The sequence below is a fragment of the Lissotriton vulgaris genome, chromosome 2_1 (assembly GCF_964263255.1).
Source record: "Lissotriton vulgaris chromosome 2_1, aLisVul1.2, whole genome shotgun sequence".
Classification (NCBI taxonomy): Eukaryota; Metazoa; Chordata; class Amphibia; order Caudata; family Salamandridae; genus Lissotriton; species Lissotriton vulgaris.
Genome location: NC_141687.1, coordinates 342992442 through 343018451, shown reverse-complemented (window position 1 = coordinate 343018451; position 26010 = coordinate 342992442). Strand labels below are relative to the sequence as shown.

The 26010-nt window shown below is 44.6% G+C and overlaps 1 protein-coding gene across 1 annotated transcript in view; it reads right to left on the bottom strand.

Moving 5' to 3' along the window:
• LOC147730311 (ARF GTPase-activating protein GIT1-like) overlaps positions 1-26010 on the bottom strand; it is a 161966-nt gene that overhangs the window by 10525 nt on the left and 125431 nt on the right. Inside the window, exon 2 of the mRNA XM_086954057.1 lies at positions 2904-3037. Within this exon, the coding sequence (XP_086810183.1) occupies positions 2904-3037 (134 nt within the window). The remainder of the gene's footprint in view (positions 1-2903; positions 3038-26010) is intronic.

Here is a 26010-nt window from a genome sequence, read left to right as displayed (position 1 = left end):
AGTCAGCTTGTTTGCTAGCAGCACGTTGCATTCTGTGACTCATTGCAGTTTATTCTGTACCATTATAACGATGCTTTTAAAAATAGCATGAAAGGTGCTGTTGAATAAAAACCATGGCTGGCTAAAGAGGTCCCAACTGAGAGTGCGCCTCCTGGCAGCTGTATAAACCTGGCATTGAGATACTTCCTGTATTTTTCCCGTTTTTTTACTGTAATTCTTGAACTGTTGATTTCCTGCTGTGCTGCATCTGGTTTGTGAGGTAAACCTGCCCTTCTTCCTGTTTTGCATCCATTTTTTATGATTTGACACCCACCCGCGCTGCCGCTTCCAGTGCTGCGCCTGTTTTTATGCTGGACTGCTGTCTGCACAGAGCCTGTATTTTGCTTGGGAGGCCTGCACTATTTCTTCCTGTGCTGTTCCTGCCATGTGAGGTAGTCCTACTCTGTTGCTTCCTGTGCTATACTTGATTTTTTCACATCGAGGCCTCACTGCTCCTGCCATGTGAGGTATCCCTGCTCTACTGCTTCCTGTGCTGTACCACATTTGTGACATGGAGGCCGCACTGTTGCTTCTGTGCTGTTCCTGCCATGTGACGTAGCCCTGCTCTGCCTCTTCCTGTGCTGCACTTGATTTGTGACATGGAGTTCGCACGGTTGCTGCTGTGCTGAATCAGTTTGCCAGGTAACCGCACTGTGGTTCCCTGTACTGTACCCGTTTGTATGAGGTCTGCATTCTTGCTTCAGAACGTAGCCCTGCTTTCCACAGTGTACTTGTATTATTTGAGGGAGGCCTGCACTAGCATCATTGTTTTCCATGCCGTGCTTGTTTTCGGTGGAGGTCTGGACCTGTTTTGTGCACTGGCATACTGAACTGCTGCTTTCTGGAGTGTACTCTTTTTATGTGAAAATGGGTTTCTAAAGCGGCCTGTGATTTTTGTATTCGTGAGTTAAACATGCACAAGTGCTGCCTGCTATGTATCAAAGAATGCTATAACTAATCAGGCACTGGAACTGAAGGGACAGATTTGATGGACAAGGGACTGAATGGTACCAAAAGAAAAGATACAAATAATGAGAGCAAGAAAGATGGGCAAGAGAGGAAGAGGCTTATGCAACAAGAAACCATGGACAAATGTAGGAAGCTTAATACAGGTCGGTAACATCCGAAATTCCCGAATTTCGGCCGTTACCGACCGGTATTAGGCTTTTCAGATGTAGGAGGCCACATTTCAGGATTCGGTAATTTACCGAATCAGTAATTTAAGAAATCAGTAAATTACAGAATTCTTAAAATACCGATTTGGTAAATTACCAAATCTGTAATGTAGGGAGCACTCAAGTGAGTGCTTCTTACATTTAAGGATTCGTTATTTACCACCAACAATTAGTTGGTGGTAAATAACGAAATTCCTTTTAAAAAGCAAAATTTTGCTTTTTATTCAGTGCCATGTGGCAGACATACATGCCCTTAGGGCATGTATGTCTGCCCATACACTATTCAGGGGTGCAACAGGGTGTCAATGTGACACGTTGTCACCCTTGAAAGTGTTCCCCCTATTGGTATTTACCGAATCGGTAATTCCCAATCATTCCTATGGGCTTCCAGGCCCATAGGAATGAATGGGAATTACTGAATCGGTAAATACCGAATCGGTTAATACCGTTCTTAATTACAAATCTTACAAGCTATTGCCCAGAATTATCAGGTCCGTGGAATTTTGAGCCCAAGACCCGCCGAGGCGGGGAATTGAACCCTGGTCCCGGGCTAGACCTCTGCATCAGGGTCTGCCGCTCTAATCATTGAGCCACACTTCTCCACTACTGATATCGTAACCTTTTATCGGCAGGTTACACACAGAGATTATGTGCTACTTGAAAAATCTGTGTATGAGCAGACTAAAGATGGGCAAGAAGTACATTGCAAAAACTTGGTAGATGTTTCGTTTTTGTGATTAAGGGTGTATTGCAAATCAGGATGGAGATGTGTCATGAGGGCTTTGTATATCGAAGTAGTAGTCCATGATGCACTTTAGGACTGTGGAGCTTTGCAAGCGCCACCTTGGAATCTCGGTACTGTGATTCCTGGGTGCACTGCAATCAGATTACAGATGCAGAAATGAAAGCAGCAGGCCACCATAGTCTATGGATATTTGGAGACCATGTAACAATGCAAACAAAATATTTGCATTGTTAGTTTCACAGATGTCTTAGCACTGCTAGACTAGTGTGGCATGTAAGTTAACACTGTGGTGCATGATAACTCACTTGATGTGTTAGTGGTGGGATAGGTCAGATTATCTGTGTAAATAATACAGGATGGTTGTATCCGTGCGTATAATAGCACTGGATGACCATTTATGCCATGTCTGGGCGTTTGTGGTTTTTGCCTGGCATTTGACTAATTGGGCATTAGAGGCTGGTTGGCACATCTGAGGTCATAACTGAGCATATCATGGTTATGCCTAGATACTGGAAACTGTGCTTAGGCATGCAGTATTTTAATTGCACATTTAACTATCTACTTGGATGTATGTTCTCTGTTTGGAAAGGTTACATCTTTACCCAGCATATCATTGTGGCACTCTATGTAACGTACAAGTCACAATCGGGCTATATATTTGTTGTCTTTAGTAACCTTTGCGTTTTTAATTGATATTGCACCTACTGTGGTTTACTGTCAGTAATGTCACTTTTTGTGGCTCCTTCAGAGGCAAAGTTCCCATGAAATACCCTTTGATGTCTACAGGACAAAGGTGATGTAACTGCCATTAATGGATGTATGTCGTCACTTCTGCTACCCCAGGCACTTTGCTGAATTGAGATGAATGCCTACCTACATTGGGGAGAAGGGCCAAGTTCTGAGTTGGCAGTAGCATATGTGGAGGCCCCACGGCCTATACCTACCTGTAGCAAGGAAGAGGGCCAGGAGCTGTGCCGCAGATGCTTCACCATGGAGATGTGGCGCCCAAGGCTCCGGTGCACGCTACAACACTCATCGCATATCAAGACACCGCGGTTAATGGAGGCCCAGCCAGGATCTGAGAAAACAAAAATTAAGATAGATATATTTATATATTTTTTTTTAGAAAGGGAGGTGGTTTGCTACTTGTGGTCCAATGCTATACCCATTACCTTTAGGTTTATGTTCCGTCTTCAGTTTGCATTCATTGGTATATTTGTACTTTCATTAATTTGCATTATAGTTTCACCAAAAAAGCTGATGCAATATATTTACACTCATCGCAAAATAGTCTCTTATAAGAAATGATATATACATTATTGCATTGAAGATCGTTCTCTGACAAATCACAGCTCATAAATACAACTTGTTGCTGATTTCCTGTGAAAATTACTAAACTTGATGCAAAGGAAAATAATGGCTGCCATATAAACTAAAGACTAAAGAGACAGCGACACCCTAATACACCCCAAAAGTATGTCTCTTGACGTTAAAGTAAGCTTAAGGGTTATTTTCAGTAGTTATTTCTTGTCTTGACTATAAGGTTTCTTAATGGAATTTTTTCAAAGAATTTCTGTGTTTTCAATAATTGTTTTGCAAATTATTGAACATCATGATTTGTGATTTGTGATTTATAACTGACCACCATCACATGTTGATTCACAAACTCTGTGGTCAGCCTTGAAGTCCTAAATACCCCATCCCTATGTGATTCGTGAACTAACGAATTATAGTTCTTACTATTTGTTTAGTAGTCCAGCTGTTTGAGTTACACTATATTGTGGTTGCATTTATATAACCCTTTGAAATCCTGATTATACACTGAAGTTCATTAGCAAAGGGGCTGCATGCCACACTGTAGTGGAGAATTTAGCTGGAAGAGTGTTGAACTGCCAGGTGGCCTAAGGGGAGAGTATTTTGCTGTTATGCCTGACTGACCACATTAGTTCTTAAGTGTGTAAGGAGATAGATGTACAACACCCACACTTGACATTAATTTATTGTCGCACCTGCTTGAATGTATCTCTATAGTCTACCCAGGAGTGATAAAGGAGAAACATGCACTGGATCAGATGGCCTGGGCAAATAATCCATGGTGTCCTCCAGGAGGATCAGCTGAGCAACCCACAGGCATGCAAAGGACACAGGTACCCTTGGTAAATGATATTACAAGTCCGCCCATGAAAATCAGATCGCCCAAATGCACTGGTTACGGGCTACCAGGGTAAAACTACCACCCAGGAGCAACAGGTGAGCGTCTCACATGCATTCACTGGGCACAGGCAGCCATTAGACGTGACCTAATGAGTTCACCCTGGTGTGATAAAGTAGAAGCTCACTGAAATGTGACTGTTAGTTTCTGGGTAAAATGCTCCCACCCACGAGTGACCCACAGGCATACAATGGATTCGGGCAGCCAGGGTAAATGATGCACAGAATCCATCCAGGAATAGCCCACGGACAAGTACAGGAGAAACGCATCCTAAGTAAATGCCACTTAGAGGCTTTCCAGTAGTAGAGCATTCCGAGGTATGGTTATAAGCAGCGAGGACCCGTGGTCATGACTGGGTATGAAGGCCAACAAATAAATACAACTAGTCAACCTGTCAAGAAAACAGACAAACAAAGGCAGCAAATTACAAATCATTGAGTCTGAGATCCCATGCCCAGCTCTTAAAATAACATTCAGATTTGTTTCATCGACAATTTGTAATGCCAGCATAGTGTATAAATTACCACGGAGAACTAATTGATTTTCCTCAATATCGTTAAACAATCAGACATGAAGAGCCAAAGCTAGATGGGGCACGTTTACGAAATTTAGCGCAAATTCATCACATGGGTCAAAGGTTATTAACAACAAGCATTTACAATGCAATGGTCTCGGCAATATTATAGTTAGAGCTGTTGGCATTGCTCTTTTTTTATTAAAAAAAATGTTATCCCTAAATAAATGGCATTGTCATTTATATTGGCAATAGCTTAATTTTTTACATATGTGAGACTTATTGCATTAGCAGAGAGAGAGTGAGGTATTTAAATAGAGAGAGTGAGGTAGTGAGAGAGAGAGTGAGGTAGTGAGATAGAGAGAGTTAGGTAGTGAAAGAGTGAGGTGGAGAGGGATATTGTGAGGTAGTGAAATATAAGCAGAGAGTGATGTTGTGAGGTATTGAGATAGACAGAGAGAGAGTGAAAGTGAGTTAGTGAGATAGAGAGTGAGTGAGATAAAGAGTGAGTGAGGTGGTGAGTTAGAGAGAGAGTGAAGTTGTTATGTAGTGAGATAGAGAGTGAGGTAGTGTGAGAGGGGTGGCAGGCAGGTGACCACAGATCTCTTACCTTGATCCTAGCTCCTATGCCTCGATGCCTCACAGTTTCCTCGGCGTGCCAGTGAGGCCGTGCAGAAGGTAACCAGCAGGAGACCAGACCCTAATCTCTTGAGTGCAATCATACACGGACAGCGGGGCAGATGGCAAGAAAAACACGAGTGCAATCAGGGGGAAGAATCCATCAATGGAGCAACACTCGCCAACGAAAACAGTTAGCAGTGCAAGCTCGTGCAAGTACCTTTATGGAGGGAAGCGCTCCGCAGATAGGTATATGTTGCACCATGCCTCCGCTTAAACGCATACCTTGCCAAAGCACCTAAGAATAAACGCAAGCACTGATCCCAGGCTAAGCATGTGCAAGCTGGCCTTGAGCATCAAATGCAAGGAGGAGCGGACGCACTAAGACACAGGCAAAGTAGGAGAGCAGTCAGGTACATACAGCTCTTGCAGAGCTTCACATGTATATGGCCCGGGGTCTTGCTTTCGCTGAGTGTATCCCGAGAGCCGTTAGTGAGGCAGCACATGCTCATAACACTCATTGTGTGATACGTCACAGCAATGCACTGATCACTGGAAGGTTGCATGCCATGCTGAAGCGATGACGGGCGCCAGTATCTGGAGGGAGGGGGGTTGTGAAGAGCATTAAATTGGAGGGGGTACAGATGTTCCGGGGAGGGAATTCCAGATGCAGGCTCCACTATCACAGAAGCGCCCGTCTCCCGCGTCTGACACTGTTCCCTTGGTTCATCGGCGTGATCCGAGGGTTGGCAATGTGGCCTCAGTGCCTGAAAGTGAGGGTCCTTCTAGTGGGCGGGGCGTAGAATCATGAATAACATCCTGCAGTGCACTGTCAGTCAGTGAAGGCTTCCCCGTCCCTTCAGAGCTGGCCCACCGATGCTTCCTAATTGCGAAATGAGACGTACTTCCCTATTTTGAGACATTTGAACCTTTGTGTCGAGTTTGGAGAGGGCATTGCAGTATTCCAAGCATGCAGAGAACAGCGGCAAGGTGTGTTTTTAAAGTAGGGGAGTGCAAAGTTTCTCTATGCAAGCATAGTCTAAATCAGTGTTTGCTGTGTTTCATATCCTTATGTATTTGTGCATTTTTTTCTCCGAGCATTGATTGGAGCTGGTAACTCACAAGTATTTTGGATGCGAGCGACTGGCATGTTTCCCTTTAGGCCGGTAACTTGTGAGCAGTATGTGCCCCAGTGCATACCTTGCTCAGCACAAATTAAACGGATATATATTGTGTTACGTATTTCTAGAAGAGCTGCCCCATGCACATTTTTTGTTCACAGCTGGTCTTGGCAGAGGCTCTCTAAGACATGAGACTTGTTCTTATTGATTTTTATATTAAGATTGTTGCAGTATTCAACCATCAGATTCCAAAACATTGGCATGTAGCAATAGCTGCATTTCTGAGCCATTTATCTGAAGGACATCAGAAAAGTTTAGATGTATACACTGGACGGGGGAGGTGCAAAGAGGAAGCCGTTTTACACCAGTATCAACCTGGAATGTTGTTGCCAGTTCACCTGGCGAGCTGCACAGAACTTAAATAGTTCTGTTAATGAGCAGTATCATAGGTGAAATACACTAGGAGCATATTAGGATGGACTTCTTCAGCTTTGACAATAGTTGTCCTCTATGGACTAGGATAAAGGCTTGAGAAAAGTCCGTGAAGGCCATCTACAGCAGAGTTCGTTAACTGGCAGTTTATTTGCAAATTAAAAAATAATAATGTATGGGTAGTTTTAAAACAGGCCACTCTAAAACCTTCTTGAATCAGTGCAAGGACGTTACGATCCTCTAACCACACTTTGACAACCTGGGTGAATATTTTGGTGAGAGATCAAGTCTCCTGAGATACCCAGCAAGTCTGTCAGCAGAACCCTGCCCTTGCGACATCGCTCTGCCCTAGACCCAAGTCATCGAATCACTCAGTTCAAGACATTTAGCTGTACTGTCCTTTACAAGTGATTACTTCCCCAGCACTAGTGTTAGGATGACTACTCCTTAGCTGCCAGCCTCCTCACTGTGGCCAACTTAGTAAAATGATGTCAATATAGAGTCGCCCAGAGATGCTTACAGTCTCAAATGAGTTATGGAATAGGGGTATTAGTTGGGTCGTCACCCCAACGTACGTTTTTTCATAAAGGCTTTCTTTTGTAAATAGGCTAGATTCCAACCTCCCCTTCCATTTACTTATCCACAGGATGTAGAAACAGGTTTAAAACATACGTTATCGGGCAGGCAGTACTGGGCATGTAAGAGCTTTTTTCTTAAGGCGGTTGGTGGTGGGGGGAATTTGCAAGATGGACAACGAGGGGGTGGCCGGATAATAGCAAAACTGATGGGAGGGGATTAAGGGGGGAGGTGGTGGTAAATTAAGAAAAATGGGAAACAAGCAACACGACCAGGGGATGGGTGGGGTATGAGGGGGATATGCAGCAGGGCTGGCCTTGTTGGTGGGGATTAGGCAAAAGGGCAAGGGGTGGGAGGGGAATAAGTAACACAGCTGTAAGGGGGAAAAAAACCGACACAGACAGAGGTGGGAGAGGAAGAAGCAACAAAGATGGGGGTGAGAGCAGAAGAAGGAACACGGACGAGGGAGTGGGAGGGAAAGATGCAATAAAAACAGGGGCGTGGGAAGAAACAGCACAGACGGGAGCAGAAGAAGCAGCACAGACGGGGGAGCAGAAGGAGCAGCACAGACGGGGAAGCAGATGAAGCAGCACAGACGGGGAAGCAGATGAAGCAGCACAGACGGGGAAGCAGATTAAGCAGCACAGACGGGGAAGAAGCAGCACAGACGGGGAAGAAGCTGCACAAACGGGGAGGGGAAGAAGCTGCACAAACGGGGAGGGGAAGAAGCTTCACAAACGGGGAGGGGAAGAAGCTGCACAAACGGGGAGGGGAAGAAGCTGCACAAACGGGGAGGGGAAGAAGCAGCACAGACGTGGAGGGGAAAGAAGCAGCACAGACGGGGAAGAGATGAAGCAGCACAGACGGGGAAGGGATGAAGCAGCACAGACGGGGAAGGGATGATGCAGCACAGACGGGGAAGGGATGATGCAGCACAGACGGGGAAGGGATGAAGCAGCAGAGACAGGGAGGGAGAAAAAGCAGCAGAGACAGGGAGGGAGAAAAAGCAGCAGAGACAGGGAGGGGAAGTAGCAGCAGAGACAGGGAGGGGAAGTAGCAGCACGGATGGGGGTGGGAAGGGAAGAAGCTACACGGACAGAAGAAAGAAAATACATTAAAAAATAGTACCTCAATCATAGCAGAAGGACCATAATCCAGATGAAGCAACCAGTTCTTGTTCCGTGCTCAAGCCGTAAGTGAAACCGTCTCACCCTGCCCGATTAGAAGGTAGCAAATAATGACAGTGAAGCCCACTGATACTCATTTGCTACGCTATGGGCAAGCTACAAGACCCTTGTTCAACACACTACACCTCGCAAGCCAGAGCATACGCAACTGCATGCTCAAGCAGGTGGGATCTAAAAAAGTGACGGACACATTGGTACACATTTTCCCGCAACATGGAAAGAGGCTGTTGATAGATGATGGCAAACGGGATATACATATACATTTTATATTTACCCAAAAACTACATGTGCTATTCCCTAATAAGACGACCCTGACAGTATCTGTGCAACACTGCACTGCCAGCTCTGCACTGGCATCTGAGAGGGAGTTAAACCACAAGTAGCTTAGCCCCATCCCGTACCGTGTCTGGCGCGCCCTTTAAGCAGGTGATACTACTCGCTGCAGCAGTCTCACCTGAACCGGTCGGGACGCCGGTATCCTGCAGGGAATATTCCAAGTGAAAAGCTGCGGGAGGGGGGGCGCACAACACACAGAGCGGGTGCTACGGAAAGATGCCCGTACAGAGGCCGGTAGCTGCCGTAGGTAGGAACGGAAGGTGAAAAGGACACGCCTGTGATAAGGCATCTGGTTGCTGTTCTCCGCGGGAACCAGCATGTTGTGCGAAAGGTGGAGCATGGTGGCAGAGATCGTGCTGCATATAGACGAGCCCGGTGAAGACAGTGACATTGTCTGTCTTTGCTCCAGAGCCTTTTCAAAGTAAGCGCGCATTTATTATACCGAGCTGATGATGTTTGGCGCACTTTGTGGATCCTCTCTCCTTAACACCGCAGGGGGGACGGGACTGGCGCGGGGACGGGACCCGAGCTGATGATGTTTGGCGCACTTTGTGGATCCTCTCTCCTTGGAACTGCAGGGGGGACGGGACTGGCGCGGGGGGAGGGACGGGACTGGCGGGGGGGGGGGGGGGGGGAGGGACGGGACTGGCGCGGGGTTAAAAAATACATTTGAAAAAAAAAGAAAAAGCTTACCTGACTGCCCGTGTCCGCGTCAGAGCTGAGGAAGGGGCTCTAGAGTGGGTGGAAAGCAGCAGCATCACCGTACTCGGCGCAGGCTAGGCAGCAATGGCGGCCACAAAGCTTACGGCATTTTTCGGATTTGGGGGCGTGTTTTGCTGTCCTGAGTGACGGACGACGTCACAGGGCTAAAGAATGCAAAAAATCACGCCCCCAAATCCGAAAAAGACGGGGCATGTTTGAAGTGATGCATCTCTCCTCCAATGGCTGGCCTCCTTTTAAGAAGCCAGCCAATGAAGGAGAGAGGGGTCAGGGAGGCGGGACCTACAGCGCACTAAGAGTCATTAAATCTCCAGCCTAAGTCTGCGCAAGCGCAGCCTTTTAGGCCTCCGACCTAAAAAAAATGACAGTTTGCATGGAAGGACCTACATGCCACCTGCTACAGGAGCGCTATCACTTCTCCCAGACAGAGAAACACGCTCTAAACCAAACGACTAGAAAATAGCAGTTTTGTAACATCACTGTTAGGTTTAACAGTAATTTGTGAATACTATTTTTCACTAATCGTATACTCACACAACACAATGTTCGCCCTCGAATGCTGCCGCAACAGATGAAACACAGACTTGGCACAGATAGTAAGAATATAATCCGAACAGTCAGAGTCATCACCACAGGCCAGTGCCCGATTACACCACTCCAGCAGCTTCACCCTGGACCTGGACAGGATTTCCGGGCATTTTACACCCGAATGAAGGAGGCGAGCTTCCCTTGTGCGGAGCTCTGACTTGCTGGTTGCAAGGATTGAAACTGCGGGCCTCTGTTCACTCCCTGATTACTCACAGCTCCGTCGGCTGTGAGTTTTTTCAGAAAAGATCTGGGAAAAACTGAAACCCGTTTTTGCTAATTTCCTGGACACGTTCTTCAACAACGCCTCTTAAATGCGGCTCTCCCTGGCCATAGGTTCTCGTTAATCAGCAGGGTTATTATAACGCTGACCTTTTCTCCAACGCCATAGTCCGGTCATGGACTTGATCTCGGCCTATAAGACCCATGTTATGTCTTGATTTCGTGTGTTCCGTGTGTCCCTGCTCCACAAGGGGTATGATGGTCCATGGAATGTTGCTGTGTTACTTGAAATGTTGTATGACTGTTACACCAACTGAGAACAGAGTTTGAGCAGGCAAGTCCTATGATCCTGGTCGGCTATCCTTTAGATGGATTCCTGTGACTTGCAGCTGAACCTGAGGTTTCCTAAACCTATATTAATGAGTGGATAAAGAAGGGCGATACTCAAATTCTGGTCACTATTGGCCCTGACGTTAGCGAGACCAAAGGCCATTTTAAGAACTGTCTGATGGAGGTAAAAAACTGGATGGGTCAAAATCACCTGCAGCTCAATGGCAGCAAGTCAGAGGTCATGTTGTTCGGCAAAGCCATTGAACACTGGATCCAGGACTGGTGGCCTAGACAACTGGGCGAATGCCCAGTCCCTAAGGAATCGGTCCGCAATCTAGGTCTACACATGGATAATAAGCTCTCCATGAAAGCTCAAGTAAATCATATTGTTGGTACCTGTTTTGGCATCATGCGCAGCTTGCGCAGGGTTTTTAAGTGGATACCAGCTGAAGCCCGTAAGCCCTTAGTACAGGGCCTTATCAAAACAGGCTTGATTATGGAAATTCACTACTACTTGCCGCAAACGAATGCCACCTCAGGAAGCTGCAGGTTCTGCAGAATACGGCAGCACGCCTTGTCCTCGACTTACCTCAAAGATCCTCCTCTGTGCCGTGTCTAAAAACCCTACACTGGCTTCCTGTAAAAAAACGGATCACGTTTAAAACACTATGTATGGTACACCAACATATGTATGGAAGGGGCCAAAAATATTGGACCCAGAAACTCACATGGTTCATGCCAAGGAGGCATCTGAGATCAAGCACTGAGTCACTACTCACTCCACTGAGAATTCAAACTGCCAGAAATGGAGGTCACGCTTTTGCCTTTTTGGCACCATCCCTTTGGAATAAAATGGCTCTCAGTCTGCGCACAACCTCTGAACACACTAGTTTCCGAAAGAAACTCAAGACGTGGCTTTTCTGCTAATTTTGGCTGCTTACCTTTCTGTTAGAACCGTCTGCATGCGCCATGAGACGCTTTGGACGTGATATGTGCGCAATACAAATATCCTGACTTGACTTGACTAGAGTCCAGGCTGGTAACTACGCTAATGGGATTTCATAACACTAGCGGCGAGATTAAAGAATTCATGCGAGTGAAAAGACCAAAAAGAAGAAAAAGAAATTAAAGAACTGGGTACCCCACCGGTGTCTTCAACATCAGAGTCTCCTGGTAAAGCAACAAGTTGCCAAAGAAACAAGCATCTGCAATGCAATAGGTCTAACATTTTCACGAGTTTGGGCTATTGGCATTGCAAATGACGATGTCTTTTATTTATGTGTTTGTTTTTAAAACATAAATAAAAGGCATGGTCATTTACAATGCTAATAGCATAAACTCTCACAAATGTGATGCCTATTGCATTGCAAATGCTTGTGTTATTAAAGCTGCACTTCTGTAGCTTGAAGGTTTAGGACTAAACAATATTTTCAAAAGGTTGACTGACTAAACTGTGCTTTGCAATTTCAATTGTAATCAGGTTGAAAAATGAAAAGCTTGGATTTGTTCTTTTCATTAAAATATTATGTGAACTCAAAGTTATTCTGTTTACTCAAACTCATACTTATTGCAATCACTACAACACACAAAACCCTGCGTGCATTTCTACAACTATCCTGCAATAGAAAATAATTTGTGTGTTTAGTGCTGTTCAAATTATACTAGAGTGTGTAATACAGTGAGTCTGGCAGGAGGGGCTTACTGATCCCAAGATTTTTGACTGGGTCGTGGTGTTGTGCATTACGTTAAACAGTATATCTGTCCAAAGGGAGAGGCTAGCATACATTACAAGAGTTCCGAAACTACCACGCAATGGCCTGTTGCATATGGTTTAAAGAAGAAAAACATATCAATAAAAATAAAGCAAAAATAGCCTGTAGAGCGATTAGGCTGAGTGTAAGGCACAGAAATACTTTTGGGTTGGGTTTGCGCTATACAAGCATGCAGTGAAGGCTGCAGCGCTCCTAATCTGTGCTGGGGTGGTTAAAAGCGCTACAATAGCCTGTAGAGCGATTAGGCTGAGTGTAAGGCACAGTAATACCTTCGGGTTGAGTTTGTAGAGAGCAAGTAGCGCACCAAATGTGTGCCAGGACAGTCACAAGCGCTATAACACCTTTGGGTTAAGCCAGCACAGGAAGAGAGGAAAAGTGGGACAGAGGAGGCGAGGGTAGGAAGCTGAGGGGAGGGTGGAGGCGAAGTAGGTGTTGAAGAAGGGAGGAGAGCTGGGATGATGGCTGACCTAGCCCTGCAGCTGCGTCTGGTTACATGCTGGCACTTGGAAGATCCTGCTCTCACAGCCAGGTAAGTGAGCCCCCTCAACCCTGCAGGGCACTCAACAGTGTCCAGGAATTGGCTGCACAGAAACATGCAGCGAGAGGTCGACCTGCGCATTTTATCCAGCTTGCCATAACGTCAGATTGTAAAACGCATTATTTCGGATGGTCTCGAATTTCTTGAAAGGCAGGTTTATTTCTCATTTTCTCTTTGTGACAAAACGCACCTCTAATGCAGTCTGAAAGCTGCAGGGCCTACATGCAGATTACGTTTCTCGCAGAGTTCCCCCGCCTCTGGTGGTGTGCTCTGCTTTATAAAATTAAAACGGTAGGAGCGGGACGCACAGTGCCTGCCTGTGCAGTGCGCGCGCGTGGGAATGTTAAAAGCGCTACAATAGCCTGTAGAGCGATTAGGCAGAGTGAAAGGCACAGTAATACCTTTGGGTTGAGTTTGCGCTATACGAGCCTGCAGGGTGAGCTGCAGCGCTCCTAATGTGCGCCGGGATGGTTAAAAGCACTACAATAGCCTGTAGGGCGAGTAGGCTGAGTGTAAGGCACAGTAATACCTTTGGGTTGAGTTTGCGCTACACAAGCCTGCAGCTTAGATTGTAAAACACATTCTTTCGGATGATATCGAATTTCTTGAAAGGCAGGCTTATTTCTCATTTTCGCTTTGTGACAAAACGCACCTCTAATGCAGTCTGAAAGCTGCAGGGCCTACATGCAAATTACGTGTTTTGCAGAGTTCCCCCGCCTCTGGATGCATGCTCTGCTTTATAACATTAAAACGGTGGGAAAGGGATGCACAGTGCCTGCCTGTGCCGTGCGCGCTGCAAAGAAGCTAGAAGAAAAGAAAAAAAAAGCTCCAGAGCGGTGCGCGCACTTCTAAGAATTAAAGGAATGAAGCAGGTACAGTGGGGGGGCCGCTGCTGGCTCCCGAGCTCCTTAGGCCAGGGGAAAAAGAAGGCGGGACATGCACCCGCCTTTGGCAAATTGCATGCTGTCTGTCTTAGAAAGACGCACGCAAAGGCCAATAGCGTGTGCTCCGAGTTGGAAGTCCTTATTAGAAGCCTCGCAGAGCAGCGCATAACGGTGGCTCAGGCGAGACCTAAAATCAGACTTCAGCTGTGCGTTGCCTCTAGTGTCTTAATCATCAGAGTTTACAGTAAGAGAGACAATAACCTTATTTCTTCCACCAGAGTCCTCCGTCATTTTATAAGGTGCCAATGACCTACACCTCAGTACCAAGGCGTAAAAGCCTTTCTTGGCTGTGCTAGTCCAGTTATTGCTCTGCCCTTAAATCTGCCAGGGGTCGTTTGGGCTTCAGCATTCCTGCTGCTGGATGGAGCTTGTGAAGGAAGGGACAGGAAAGACAGATTACGGGACACTGGTAGAAAGGAAGCAGTGTTCTTTCTGCTGTGGTCGTGTACATTTAAGTGCCATATCTTCAGGAGTCCTTTGGTCTAAATTACAGACTTGTTGTGAACTACGTAGCAATCAACTGTGTTTGCAAGCTGTGTGCAGTGTTCTGAAGTTCACAGCAAAGTAAACATAAGAGCTGTAGAGTTAAAATATCACAAGGTGAAGTTGCTAGCCAGTAGCTAGTAAAAAGCCTCCAGCAACAAGCGAAGGCGCTTGGAACACCGTCTTTGCCTGGGATCACAAGGGACACCAAGGCATGAATAGACCATGAAAACAAGGCTGCATGAGCAAGGTGATTTGCTGGAGCAGTTCAACGGTCAATACAGCACAGCGAGTAAGAGAGTCTCACGATTTTATTGGAGATTCAGTATCTTTTAATTATTTAAAACTGGTCTGCAATACAGTATGATTCGGAGGTACTGCTTTTGAGACAAGTTTGCTCTTAAAGACAAAAATGTTTTATTTACATGCATCGAAAACGCTCTGTCAAGTAGTGAGTTTGCATTTGATTTACGGAAGCTCTTCACGCTCTCAACATTCCTTGCTCAGCAAGTTTATGGTAAGTGACGACTAGCCCAGGCTCACCTCTGTGTCACAGGAAGAAAGCCTTTCAGTACCGAGAACGGGAAGCTTTCTAATGGATAGTAAATATAGAAAACGGACTTCAATGCAGGCAGCTGTCAGAAGGAAAATGGACTTCTGTTTTTCTATCGGAACAGACAATGGAATTATATATTTGTAATGGACAGTTTGTTTTTCTGGTAACACATTTTTGAGGAGGTGCAGCTTCGTTTGTCAGACATGGAAACAGAGTAGTTTGGCCCTTATATATATGTTCAACCCAACATTTGATCAAAGACTGTTACAGTCAAGGATGTCTCATAGGTTATAAAAGAAGTAGGTTTATTAGGTACAGATCAGGTGACAGGTAAAGCAGGAAAAGCCCCAACAGGAGCAGCATCCTGCTGACCAGCCATTCTCAATCCAGTTGTCCATTCATCCAAGCACAAACACTCAACATTCCAAACATCCAATGACCTCACTCACTGGCTGGGCAGCAGGGAACAGCAAGACTGTGGGGAGAATGCATAAGTTAGCAAGAGGCCACAACACATCTTCCTCCCTATGAAACAAAAGGAAATTCAGCAGGACGAAGGACAGTAAAACACCATCCAGCAAAACATCCAACAAAACTTTAAATACCACTCGAAACAAACAGAAAAAGGTCAAACAACTCTCCCCGCAGTAATTTCAATGCTCCAATGGGATAGAAAAAGGAAAAAATACACTGGCAATCAACAAGTCCCATAAATTCACAATGCAAGTGTGCCGATAACCCCTCACAACACATACACTCTTACAGGACCAGCCCGTTAGCCTCCATAACAAAAGACTGAAACTGGACCAGGGCTTTTTCAACTCTCTACTACATAAGGGTGTAAAAATGTACTCCCTTAACATTGGGCTAAAAATTACCCCATCTTCCTAACCCCATAGGAAGGATGGTAACTACCCACGGGTTTAACACATTGCCCATACATTCTAAACCCCAGAGGAAGGTTGGACAAAATCACAAAAAAATGTCACTCTACCACCTCTCCTCCTTCTGCATAGCAAAGAGAGAGAAAACGTACACACGTACAACCTTGGGCTCTACACATGTCACCGAACCCCTTAACCCCCTTAGGAAGGGTGGAACCTTGGCCTTACGCAATTAGTCTACATCCTTAATTAAGGGTGGACAACTTTGGCATCTTCGCACTGGGTGTCTCTTAACTCATGCCACTCTCACATGGCATCTTCGCAATGGGTATCTTTCAACCCTCATTCCCACATACAGGGAATCTTCACAGAACTAATAACATGGTCACAACAACTGAACAGCCAACATGTTACTCAATATACCACGGTCACACTTCATGATAAGGGATAGATACCCTTCACTCTGATCTCAAAAGGACGAACCTCACAACACGATAACATGCACATGCCTGTTCCCAAGCTCTATGCAATAAGCAAAGGTAGAAATACAATAGAGGCGGCAGGTTACCTGAACCCGGCCCATGCGGACTTCCGACCTAAATATAGCACTGAATCAGCCCTAGTGGCAGTTATCGATAACATCAGGCTTGCCCTAGACCAGAACCAGCCCACCCTTCTAGTGCTATTAGACCTCTCTGCCGCTTTCGATACGGTCGACCACCACTTTGCTCATGAGAATGAGGGAGGCAGGGATTGGGGGAGTAGGCCTGAATTGGATGGTCAGTTTCCTCTCTAACCGGTCCAAAACTATCAACCTTGGCCCTTTCCAGTCCAAATCAGCAGACCTTACCAAGGGGGTACCACAGGGATCATGCCTAAGCCCAACTATGTTCAATATCTACATAGCCCCCTTGGCAGCTCTCCTAAGGAACTATGGGTTCGTCCCAATATTCTACGCGGACGACACCCAACTCACCTTCTCTTTCAACAAAACTTCTCAGACCACCCAATCCACTTTCTCTTCTGGCATGCTGGCAATATCCCACTGGATGGAAAACAACTACCTCCAGCTGAATGCCGGGAAGACAGAGGTCTTGCTCTTCAGAGACGCCCACTCCTATGGACACCCCACTGGTGGGCCCCAGAACCAGGGAAGGCCCCAACCCTTACAACCACAGTCAAGAACCTAGGAGTGTACCTTGAGCAGACCCTTACTATGAAGAAGCACATTACTCACACTGTGGGCTCATGCTTCCACATATTAGGCCTCTTAAGGAGAGCTTTCCCCTATCTCCCCGACTCCACCAGAAAGACCTTGACCCAGACTTTAGTACTGAGTAAGTAAGACTATTGCAATGCCCTCCTGATCACAGCCACCGAGTCCTCATTAAACCGCCTCCAGATACAAAACACTGCCGCCCGCCTGATCTTAAATGCCCCTCACAGATCAGCCTCTCTTCCTCTCCTTCACCAACTACATCGTCTACCCATACGACAACGCGTGAAATTTATGATCTGTTGTCTTACCCACAAAGCAATATGGGGAAACAGACCCTCCTATCTGGCGGAGAGGCTCCACCCCTATACCCCACTCTGGGCTCTGCACTCGAGCTCTAAATGCCTTCTCAAAATTCCCAGAATAAAAAAAGGCAAAAACTAGAGGCAAGTCTTTATCTCACCAAGCCCCACTCATATGGAATCAACTCCTCTTGCCTTAAGGCAAAGCCCAGACCATTGGAAATTTAGGAAAACTCTGAAAATTGCTCTGTTCTTAGCTAGCCCATGGCCACTGCTCTTGCTGCATTTCCCGAGCGCTGAGATACCCTCCAGAGGGTGATTCAAGCTTACAAGACAATAAATCAAAATCAAATCAAATATCACCTGAATTTGAGTGCACGGCAGAATTTCTTAGAAGAACTGTACCAAAATATCAGCTCCCTGTAATCCAACTCCGCCAATTTAGTATAGCAGATTCAGAGAAATTATAAAAATGTGTTGTCCACTATTGAATACTGGTACACTACAAGTCAGCACTGACAATCTGCAATTTAGCAGTGCAGACAAGCGATAATCCATTACCATCAAAGTGTAGTATCCCACGGTGTGTTCATAAGCAGGTATGAATGTTTCAAAGATGCACTAATCAGTAATTAGTTGTTTCCCGCTGTACACATCAGCACCTCCTCATGAAGTGACAGCGAGCTACGTAGCCACTTTGACGAGAAGTGCTGCTCACACTACACATCCCGCAGTCAGCACTGGCAGGATGTTGCTTAACATCACCTAGCAAGGCTCTGTAACAAGAGCCTCGGTCAGACGTCAGGGTCGGCCGGCGTTTAACAATGAAGCAGTGACCAATAGCTGCCTCAGTCACCACACTAGATGCATTGACTTAGTTGTCAGCAGACGAGGATTGGCCAGCTAACTAAGCTGATGACGCCTACCACTGATGACGTTGCATCAATGTCGGCTCCTCCACTTGAGCACAACGTATTTGGAAAAAACAATGCTGGGGAGCTTGTAAATTCTCTCAAACCGTAACTACAATGGTAACAATAGTCAAGGTAAAAATGTCCCCGACAGCCTCCACATGCAGAATTCACCCAGGGCTCAACAGTGCCAACGATCAGTTCAATTTTCTTCTGTTTGCATACCAACACATAGCTGTGCAGACCCTCGCAGCATCCTCACAGGCAATTGCCCTTCATATACTTCTCAGTTACCTATTCACAATCCTTAAGAGTCAAGAAATTCGGTTCTTGAACGCTGCAACTTCATATAAATGCTGCCAGTACAATTCCCTCTGGCATAACAACTTCAATCATGTTGTCATCAGAGTCCTATCAACTTAGCACTCGCCCTCAAGATCGGCTGCACAATTTACGCTGGCCTGTGAAAATGCCCTGGACTGCTGGCTGTTTGCTTTAATCAACACTGGTGGGGCTACCAGGCGCAATCCTTCCTCACAGGTATCTTACAGGCTTCAATCTATTTTGTTTTGTAATCCACTCAGTTTCTTCAGCAGCTCCACAAGTTTCGTGTATGTTTGTTGTTCCGCTAGCATTGTTTCTTTTCCGCTCATCGCCAGTGTTACAATCAAGGATGTAGTTTCATAGGTTACATAAGAAGTAGTTTTATTAGGTTCAGATCAGGATACCGGTAAAGCCCCACCAGCATTTCTCAGTCCAGCTGTCCACTCATCCAAGCACAAACACTCAACATTCCAACCATCCAATGACCTCACTCACTGGCTGAGCAGCAGGGAACAGCTAGACTGTGGGAGAATTCATAAGATAGTAAGAAACCACAACAGACTCGTAGCCTGAAATGTAAGCAATGAAGGATAAAACATTTTACCTATGTTTACGTGTGCTGAGATATTTATGACATGAAGCTAGCCAGCAGGCACTTTGAGACATTTAGGCTACTCAGCAATTTAGTCTTCTTTCCTTTGGGAAACTGATGACAGTTTCATGAAGTGTTCTGCTATATATTAGTAAAATTATCATTATATGGTTTTCTTATTTAGTACAGAAACAAGCTATGTTCAGAGGGCTGGCGTGAAGATAGTAGTTGAAGTTTAAAACTGTCAAATTTATCAGAATATGATCACTAGTAATTTCAATTATTTTAGGAGTTCTGAGATGAATTGTAACAGAGTGGTTTTGTACTGTAGCCTGTGTAGTTAGAGGACTGTTTTGTTGTTCTTGGTTGACCCGGAGTGAGAATGCACCCAGGGTGAGATTGTGGTCCCTGCAGCTACACACGTGCAGTAATATTCTGTAGTGTGACATTGTGTTGGGAATTATCTGAGTTATGCAGTCGTTTGTATGAGTCACAAGATGCCCTGCTGCTGTGAGATGAGTGTGTGCTGAAAGAGATCTGTTGCTAAATTCGTGAGGTGCCCTGTTGTCACAGCACAGGGGAGAGCTAAAACAGACCCACTGCAAAATTCATCAGATTTTCTGCTGTTCTAGAATGAACGAGGGTTGAAAGACTCCTAGTCCACACTGCTAATGAGAGGGTTGGAAGACACCTGTTGCATACTGCGAGAATGAGGATTGAAAGACACCTTTAGCCAAGTTCCTTGGTGGAGTATGCTTGATACAGGTCTTGTCATGTTGGTATGACTCTGCATGTTCCCTATATTAGTACGCTGTGTGGTTTATTTTGGTTCAACAGTCTTGTCAATATGTTTGTGCAAAAATACCTTGTCTAGGCTACTATAGTGAGATTCTTGTGTTTTTGAAGGAGGGAGATATGTTGTGTCATGTTTCCTTGTGTTCTATGTGTCCCTGCTCCACAATGTACATGATGCTCCATGGAATGTTGCTATGTTACTTGAAGTGTTGTATGACTGTTACACCAGCTGAAACCAGAGGCTGAGCAGGGACCTCCTATGCTCCTGGTGTGATATCCTGTAGATATATTCTTGTAACCTGCAGCTGAACCTGATGTTTCCTGGACCTATTTTAATGTGTAAATAAAGACGGTAACTGAGGAGTTCAGATTGGTTACTGCGTTAATGGGACTTCACAACAACCCACCTGGCCAATAACTAACCAAACTACTGATGCCAGACTCCCTATAATCAAAACTTGTTCTGGCCAAAAAAGTTCTTCGGTCAGATCGAGATGACTTCTCTTAGCTTTGACCAACCCTTCATCTTCAAGCCTGGCCCATTTCCTTATCCTGAAGGTTTTGCCCTGATCATCTTGTCTGAGCTTTAATATCTGCTTCTGATAATTTCTTTAGAGGTTTCCGCTGTCAAGTCAATCAAATGTGGAGGTAGAGCCTTCACAATGGAAGCCACCATGCTGCAGAAATAACCTCCTCAAATAACATTTCAGAAAACGACTCAAACCTTGCTTTTCCTACAGTGTTTTAACTGAGACATTCACTACAGCCTCCATTAGTTTCTGGTTCAACTAACACAATATAATGAACTCCTCTGCTTCTGACAGACATATATAATAGTTTTTTTAACAACTAGAGCTACTTTTAATTTTAAGTAAGAAAGGCTTTCAGAAGGCATTCAGGCACAGCTTGTGGGCCTAGTAAGCATGGCTTCGCTTGTCTGAGGATATGTACATTTATTTTAGTCTTTGCCTCAATTTGCACCTGGATCAGCTGCTGGAACGAAGTGGAATACATTTGCACCTACTTCTTTCCTTAAGTTGTAACAGGTCATGTTACTTTATATAGATGCAATTTTGTGTCCTGCCGCTACAATCACAGTGGTTTGGAGCTCCAGTCTTCTTTCCATGAAAGGTACTGTGGCTTGCAATTTTGCCTATTTGTACGTTTTGCTAGTGTTATTTCAGTACTGCAAGGGAATACTTTTACAGTGTACCTTTTGAGAAAAGAACCACTCAAAATGAAGTAGCGGGATCGAATATATATCCTTTCTTCTGGATAAGGCAGGCTTACATTTCCTGAAGAGTTCAGTCAGTGTTATGGTAGCATCGAGTCATAATATGCAAATACTGCTTACCATCTTGGAATGGGATCATCTTTATCCACCAGCGCGAGGATTGTGCTGCGACAAGTTGCACAAAGGAGAGTGTAGCAGCAAAGGGGGCACCAGATCATCGATGTCATTTCCCAGAGCCATGAGGTCATCACTCACTCACACTACCTTAAAAGGCCATTAAACACCCCTATCCTAAAAAAACGACAGCTAGCACCTCCGACCCCCACAACTTCCGACCAATACCCAACATTCCCATGCTAGCAAAGGTCTTGGAAAGATGTGTTCAGTAACAACTGAATCTACACATCACAAACTTCAATTTATTGAACACCCACCAATCGGGTTTCAGACCTGGCCATAGCACAGAAACAGCCATCCTATATATAGTAGATGATGCCCTCTTAGCTCTTGACCGCAATGAAACATGACTGCTAGTCCTGTTCTACCTCTCATCAGCCTTCGATACGGTCAACCACGACAAACTTCTAAGAAGACTAGAAGACAGGATGGGCTTTTCTGGCACAGTCCTTCTATGGTTCAAATCCTTTCTGGAAAATAGAACACAATCATTCGTGACCAACAAGATTCTTTCTCTACCCTCACCTAACTTACTAGGAGTACCACAAGGCTCTACCCCATCACCCACACTATTCAACTTGTATGTCGAACCACTCACTGATCTACTACAGAAGGCGAACATCTCCTACCACATGAACGCGGACGACACCCAACTTTACATTAAAATCACCTCCATTGAAGAGATAAAGTTAATGAATCTAGCTCTTGAAAAATCTGTACAATGGCTAACGACCAACTTCCTCAAGCTAAACTCACGAAAAAACTGAATTTCTTCTAATCTACCCCCCCAATAACTCACAAGAAATAAAGGAATGGACCAAAATGATCACTGTTCTGAATTGCACGCCAACATTGGTGGACTCCACAATATCACTTGGAATCACACTGGATAAGAACCTTAACATGCAAGCTCACATTAACTTGATGGCTAAAAATGCCCACTTTCACCTCAGCTATATCAGAAAAATGTAGTCATTTATCAAGATCTCAGACCTCAAAACTGCAGTTCATGCCTTTGTCATTTCAAGGCTGGAGTACGGTTGATCCAACCTTTCAGGGCTTCCCAAAATCTCTACCGCACCTCTAAAAGCCTGTCTCAACGCCGCAGTAAGACTCATTACAGGATCGAGGAAATTTGACGACATATCGCCACACTTGAAGGCACTCAACTGCATACTTTATGAAGCTCGTATTCACCAAAAGATTGCTTGCATTACTCACAAGGCGCTACACCACAACACCCCACAGTTCCTAGCCCAAAAACTTACACTATCTGTAGGAAACAGACATTCTAGGAGCACAGATAATCTACTCCTGAAACCTTCTTGGTTCAACAAGGCTAAAACCCCCAACAGAGCATTTTCTGGAGCGGCGCCAACAATTTGGAACTCGCTTCCGCCATTCATCAGAAAAATCACCTTGACGTTCCTCTTCAACAAGCATTTGCAATGCAATAAGTTTCGCATTAGGAAAGTTTGAGCTATTGGTATTGTAAATGACACATTTTGTATTTATGGGTTGGTTTGGAAAATAGCTAAATTAATAGCTTTGTCATTTACAATGCCAATAGTTTTAACTTTCGCAAATGTGACACCTATAACATTTATAATGCAATTTGTGTTATATTTACGTGACTTAGATGTATTGATATTACAAATAATGGCTTTTATTTTATTTTTAATAATTAATACTTAAATTAAAGTTATTGTAATTTATAATGGCAATAGCTTAAACTTTTGTAAATAACTTTTGTGGAGAATATGTTCAGTGTATTTTATTGTGACGAAAATCCAATAACAGAAGTGAAATATTAACCTCTTTTTGTGACATTTGTGATACAGCTTGAAACACTGAGACAACATATTTGAACTAGTTGTTGTTGAATGGCAGCGCTCAGTGATGCTGTGGGAGGGCGACAGAGTGAGGGCGACAGAGTGAGGGCGATAGATATAAGAAAGGAAGCTCAGCCTAACGTGCAATGAGTGAATCAGCAGAATTAGTTCCAGGCTGATGATTTCTCCAGAAAAATGTAAACTCTTGCTGTTACAATTTTTGCGTAGTTCTTTATTGCAGCATTTCATTTTTTGAAGTCAATCATGTTTTGTTTCCTTGACACTGTGCACACAGTGTTTAACAAATGCCCAATGCATTTGGGATATAAATATGAGCCCTTTGTCAGAGTGTAAAATGAAGTTTGTTATTAACCGTGCATGTTCATATCTAAGGTTTTCCGTGGGCTATGGCTGTGCCCACAGAATGTGTGGATAACTCCTGACGTAAGGCTCATATTTACAGTCCGAAATGCAATTGGCAGAATGTAACAAAAATACATGCAATGTAAACAGATAAATATATAGCAGCTTCAGAAATGAGAGTAGGTGGTGATTCAAATGTTCACATGTTCCACAGAGTTAGAATATGGGTATATATCCAACATATCCAGGCGATAAAGTCTGCAACAAATTAATAACAGAACCCCAGATCTCCATTACGACTTTAATTTGTTTGTATACTAGAACTCTCTAAACCAGACATACCCCCCCCCCAATCTCTAGGATCTGGAGGGTAGATATAAGCCAAGCTGTAGCAATGCAAAGTTTAGGAGTGCTGTTGCAAAATAGTTAATTTCTTTTTTTGTTTAAAATTTTTTATTGGGGTACCAAACACAGAAAACAAACATGAACAATACCATTCAAAAAGAAGAAACAGAAATTCGGCACTGTGGTTAATTCCCCCAATGTTTTTCACAATTTTTCTCCCCCCCACCCCCGGCGGATCAATCCTTCCCCTAACAATCAGTTCGACAAAAAACAAGGGAAAGCACAAAAGGAAAAAAAAACGGAAAGGAGCTATAATACCATAATACACTAAAACGATAAATGGGGCACATAGGAAAGAAATCAGAAATATAAATAAATATGTCTTTATCTAACGATTGAGCCAGTTGGTCATGGGCAGCCATAGTTTCTCTCCTTTCTCTCTAGCCCGCCTGCCTCTCCTCCTCACCACCGCCATCTCCCAATTATATACAGACATAAATTTACTTAGCCAAACATATTCTGTCGGAGGAGTGATATCCAGCCATACTGTGGCTATACAAATACGATACACGGCCATAGCCACAACAAAATAGTTAATTTCATCATAAATCGGCGTTAGATTTAGGAATTATCCTATGTTTCTTGTTGCTCCCACTGTTTATCCCAGGTGAGAGAGAGATTGTCAGGAGGCCATGTTGCTAACCTCAGAAGCTGGAGACCTGTGTTGTAATTTAGACCAGGACAATTTCTTATTGCAACGGTGTAATCTTGCAGAGTACCTGATTGTAGGTTGTTTTTGTTTTTTTAATGTTTTTTTATTATTATTTCCTCGTGTGAGCCGCTGGTACAAATAGAAAATGTCTTGCAGGATGTTTGAAACGTATGTGCACCACAGTGATAAAACTTTCTGTTGTACAACTTTTGTACGGGTGGTATGCTCTTCCATTCAATTTCCATAAGAAATACAAGTCAAGTGCATTTTGTGTAATTGTGTATACTATGACTATTCAATAACTCTATAATTTAATCCAGTTCCTCCACCACTTGTAATCATTGCTCCAGCACTTGACCAAAGATCCTCATGTTCGAGATGCTTTCACTGCAGCGTGGGGGTTCTCTCACTACGCCTCTACTCCTTGAGGCTAAGTTTGTCGTACATCAGATTATATTAGCACGTGGTGTTCTGGAATGATTATTATTCTTTTATTTTTTGCACTTTTATATAGCGCGAAATGAACCTGAAGGTATTATAGCTCTTTACATAAGCACCTGTTACGTTACACAAAATTACGTGCATTTTTGGCAGGCACAGGAGATTATGTGATTTGCCCAGAATCACAGGATGTTGAGACGATGCTCAAACTCGAACCTGGTTCCCATTTAAAATTCGGCAGCTCTGACCGTTAGGCCACATCCTCTCATTACCGTGGTAGCCCAGTTCAGATCTAATTAGCACCTCTGGAGGTGGGGTTTGAGGCGCGCTTTGTCTTTGGTAGAGCATTTTAATATACCTTGATGAAGTGTGCTCTCCCTTGCTCTCCCGCCAAGCTTACCATTCAAGACAATACCATGTGACAACCCCCAGCGGGCCTACATACCCTCTGGTTCAGGAACCAAAGTGGTGTTTACCAACAGGCGCCCTTGGATACCCATGGCATTCTGCAGGTGGTCAGGCGTGTCACTGGACTACGGAGAATGGACATTCTGCATGAGACCTGGACAAACAAAATGTTTGTACGCACCGTCCAGTGATTCGCATTAAAGGTGTGATAATGACATGTCTCGGGGAAAGTGCCCACGGAGGGCCGCAGGCAGGCTTCGCAGCTCTGCGAGTGTTGTAAGATCAGAGTTGCAGTGACATCTATGGGGATCGGAGGATTCTGCTGCCGGCAGACCACCAGCCTGGCCGGCGCATGCAGAGCGGTTCAAA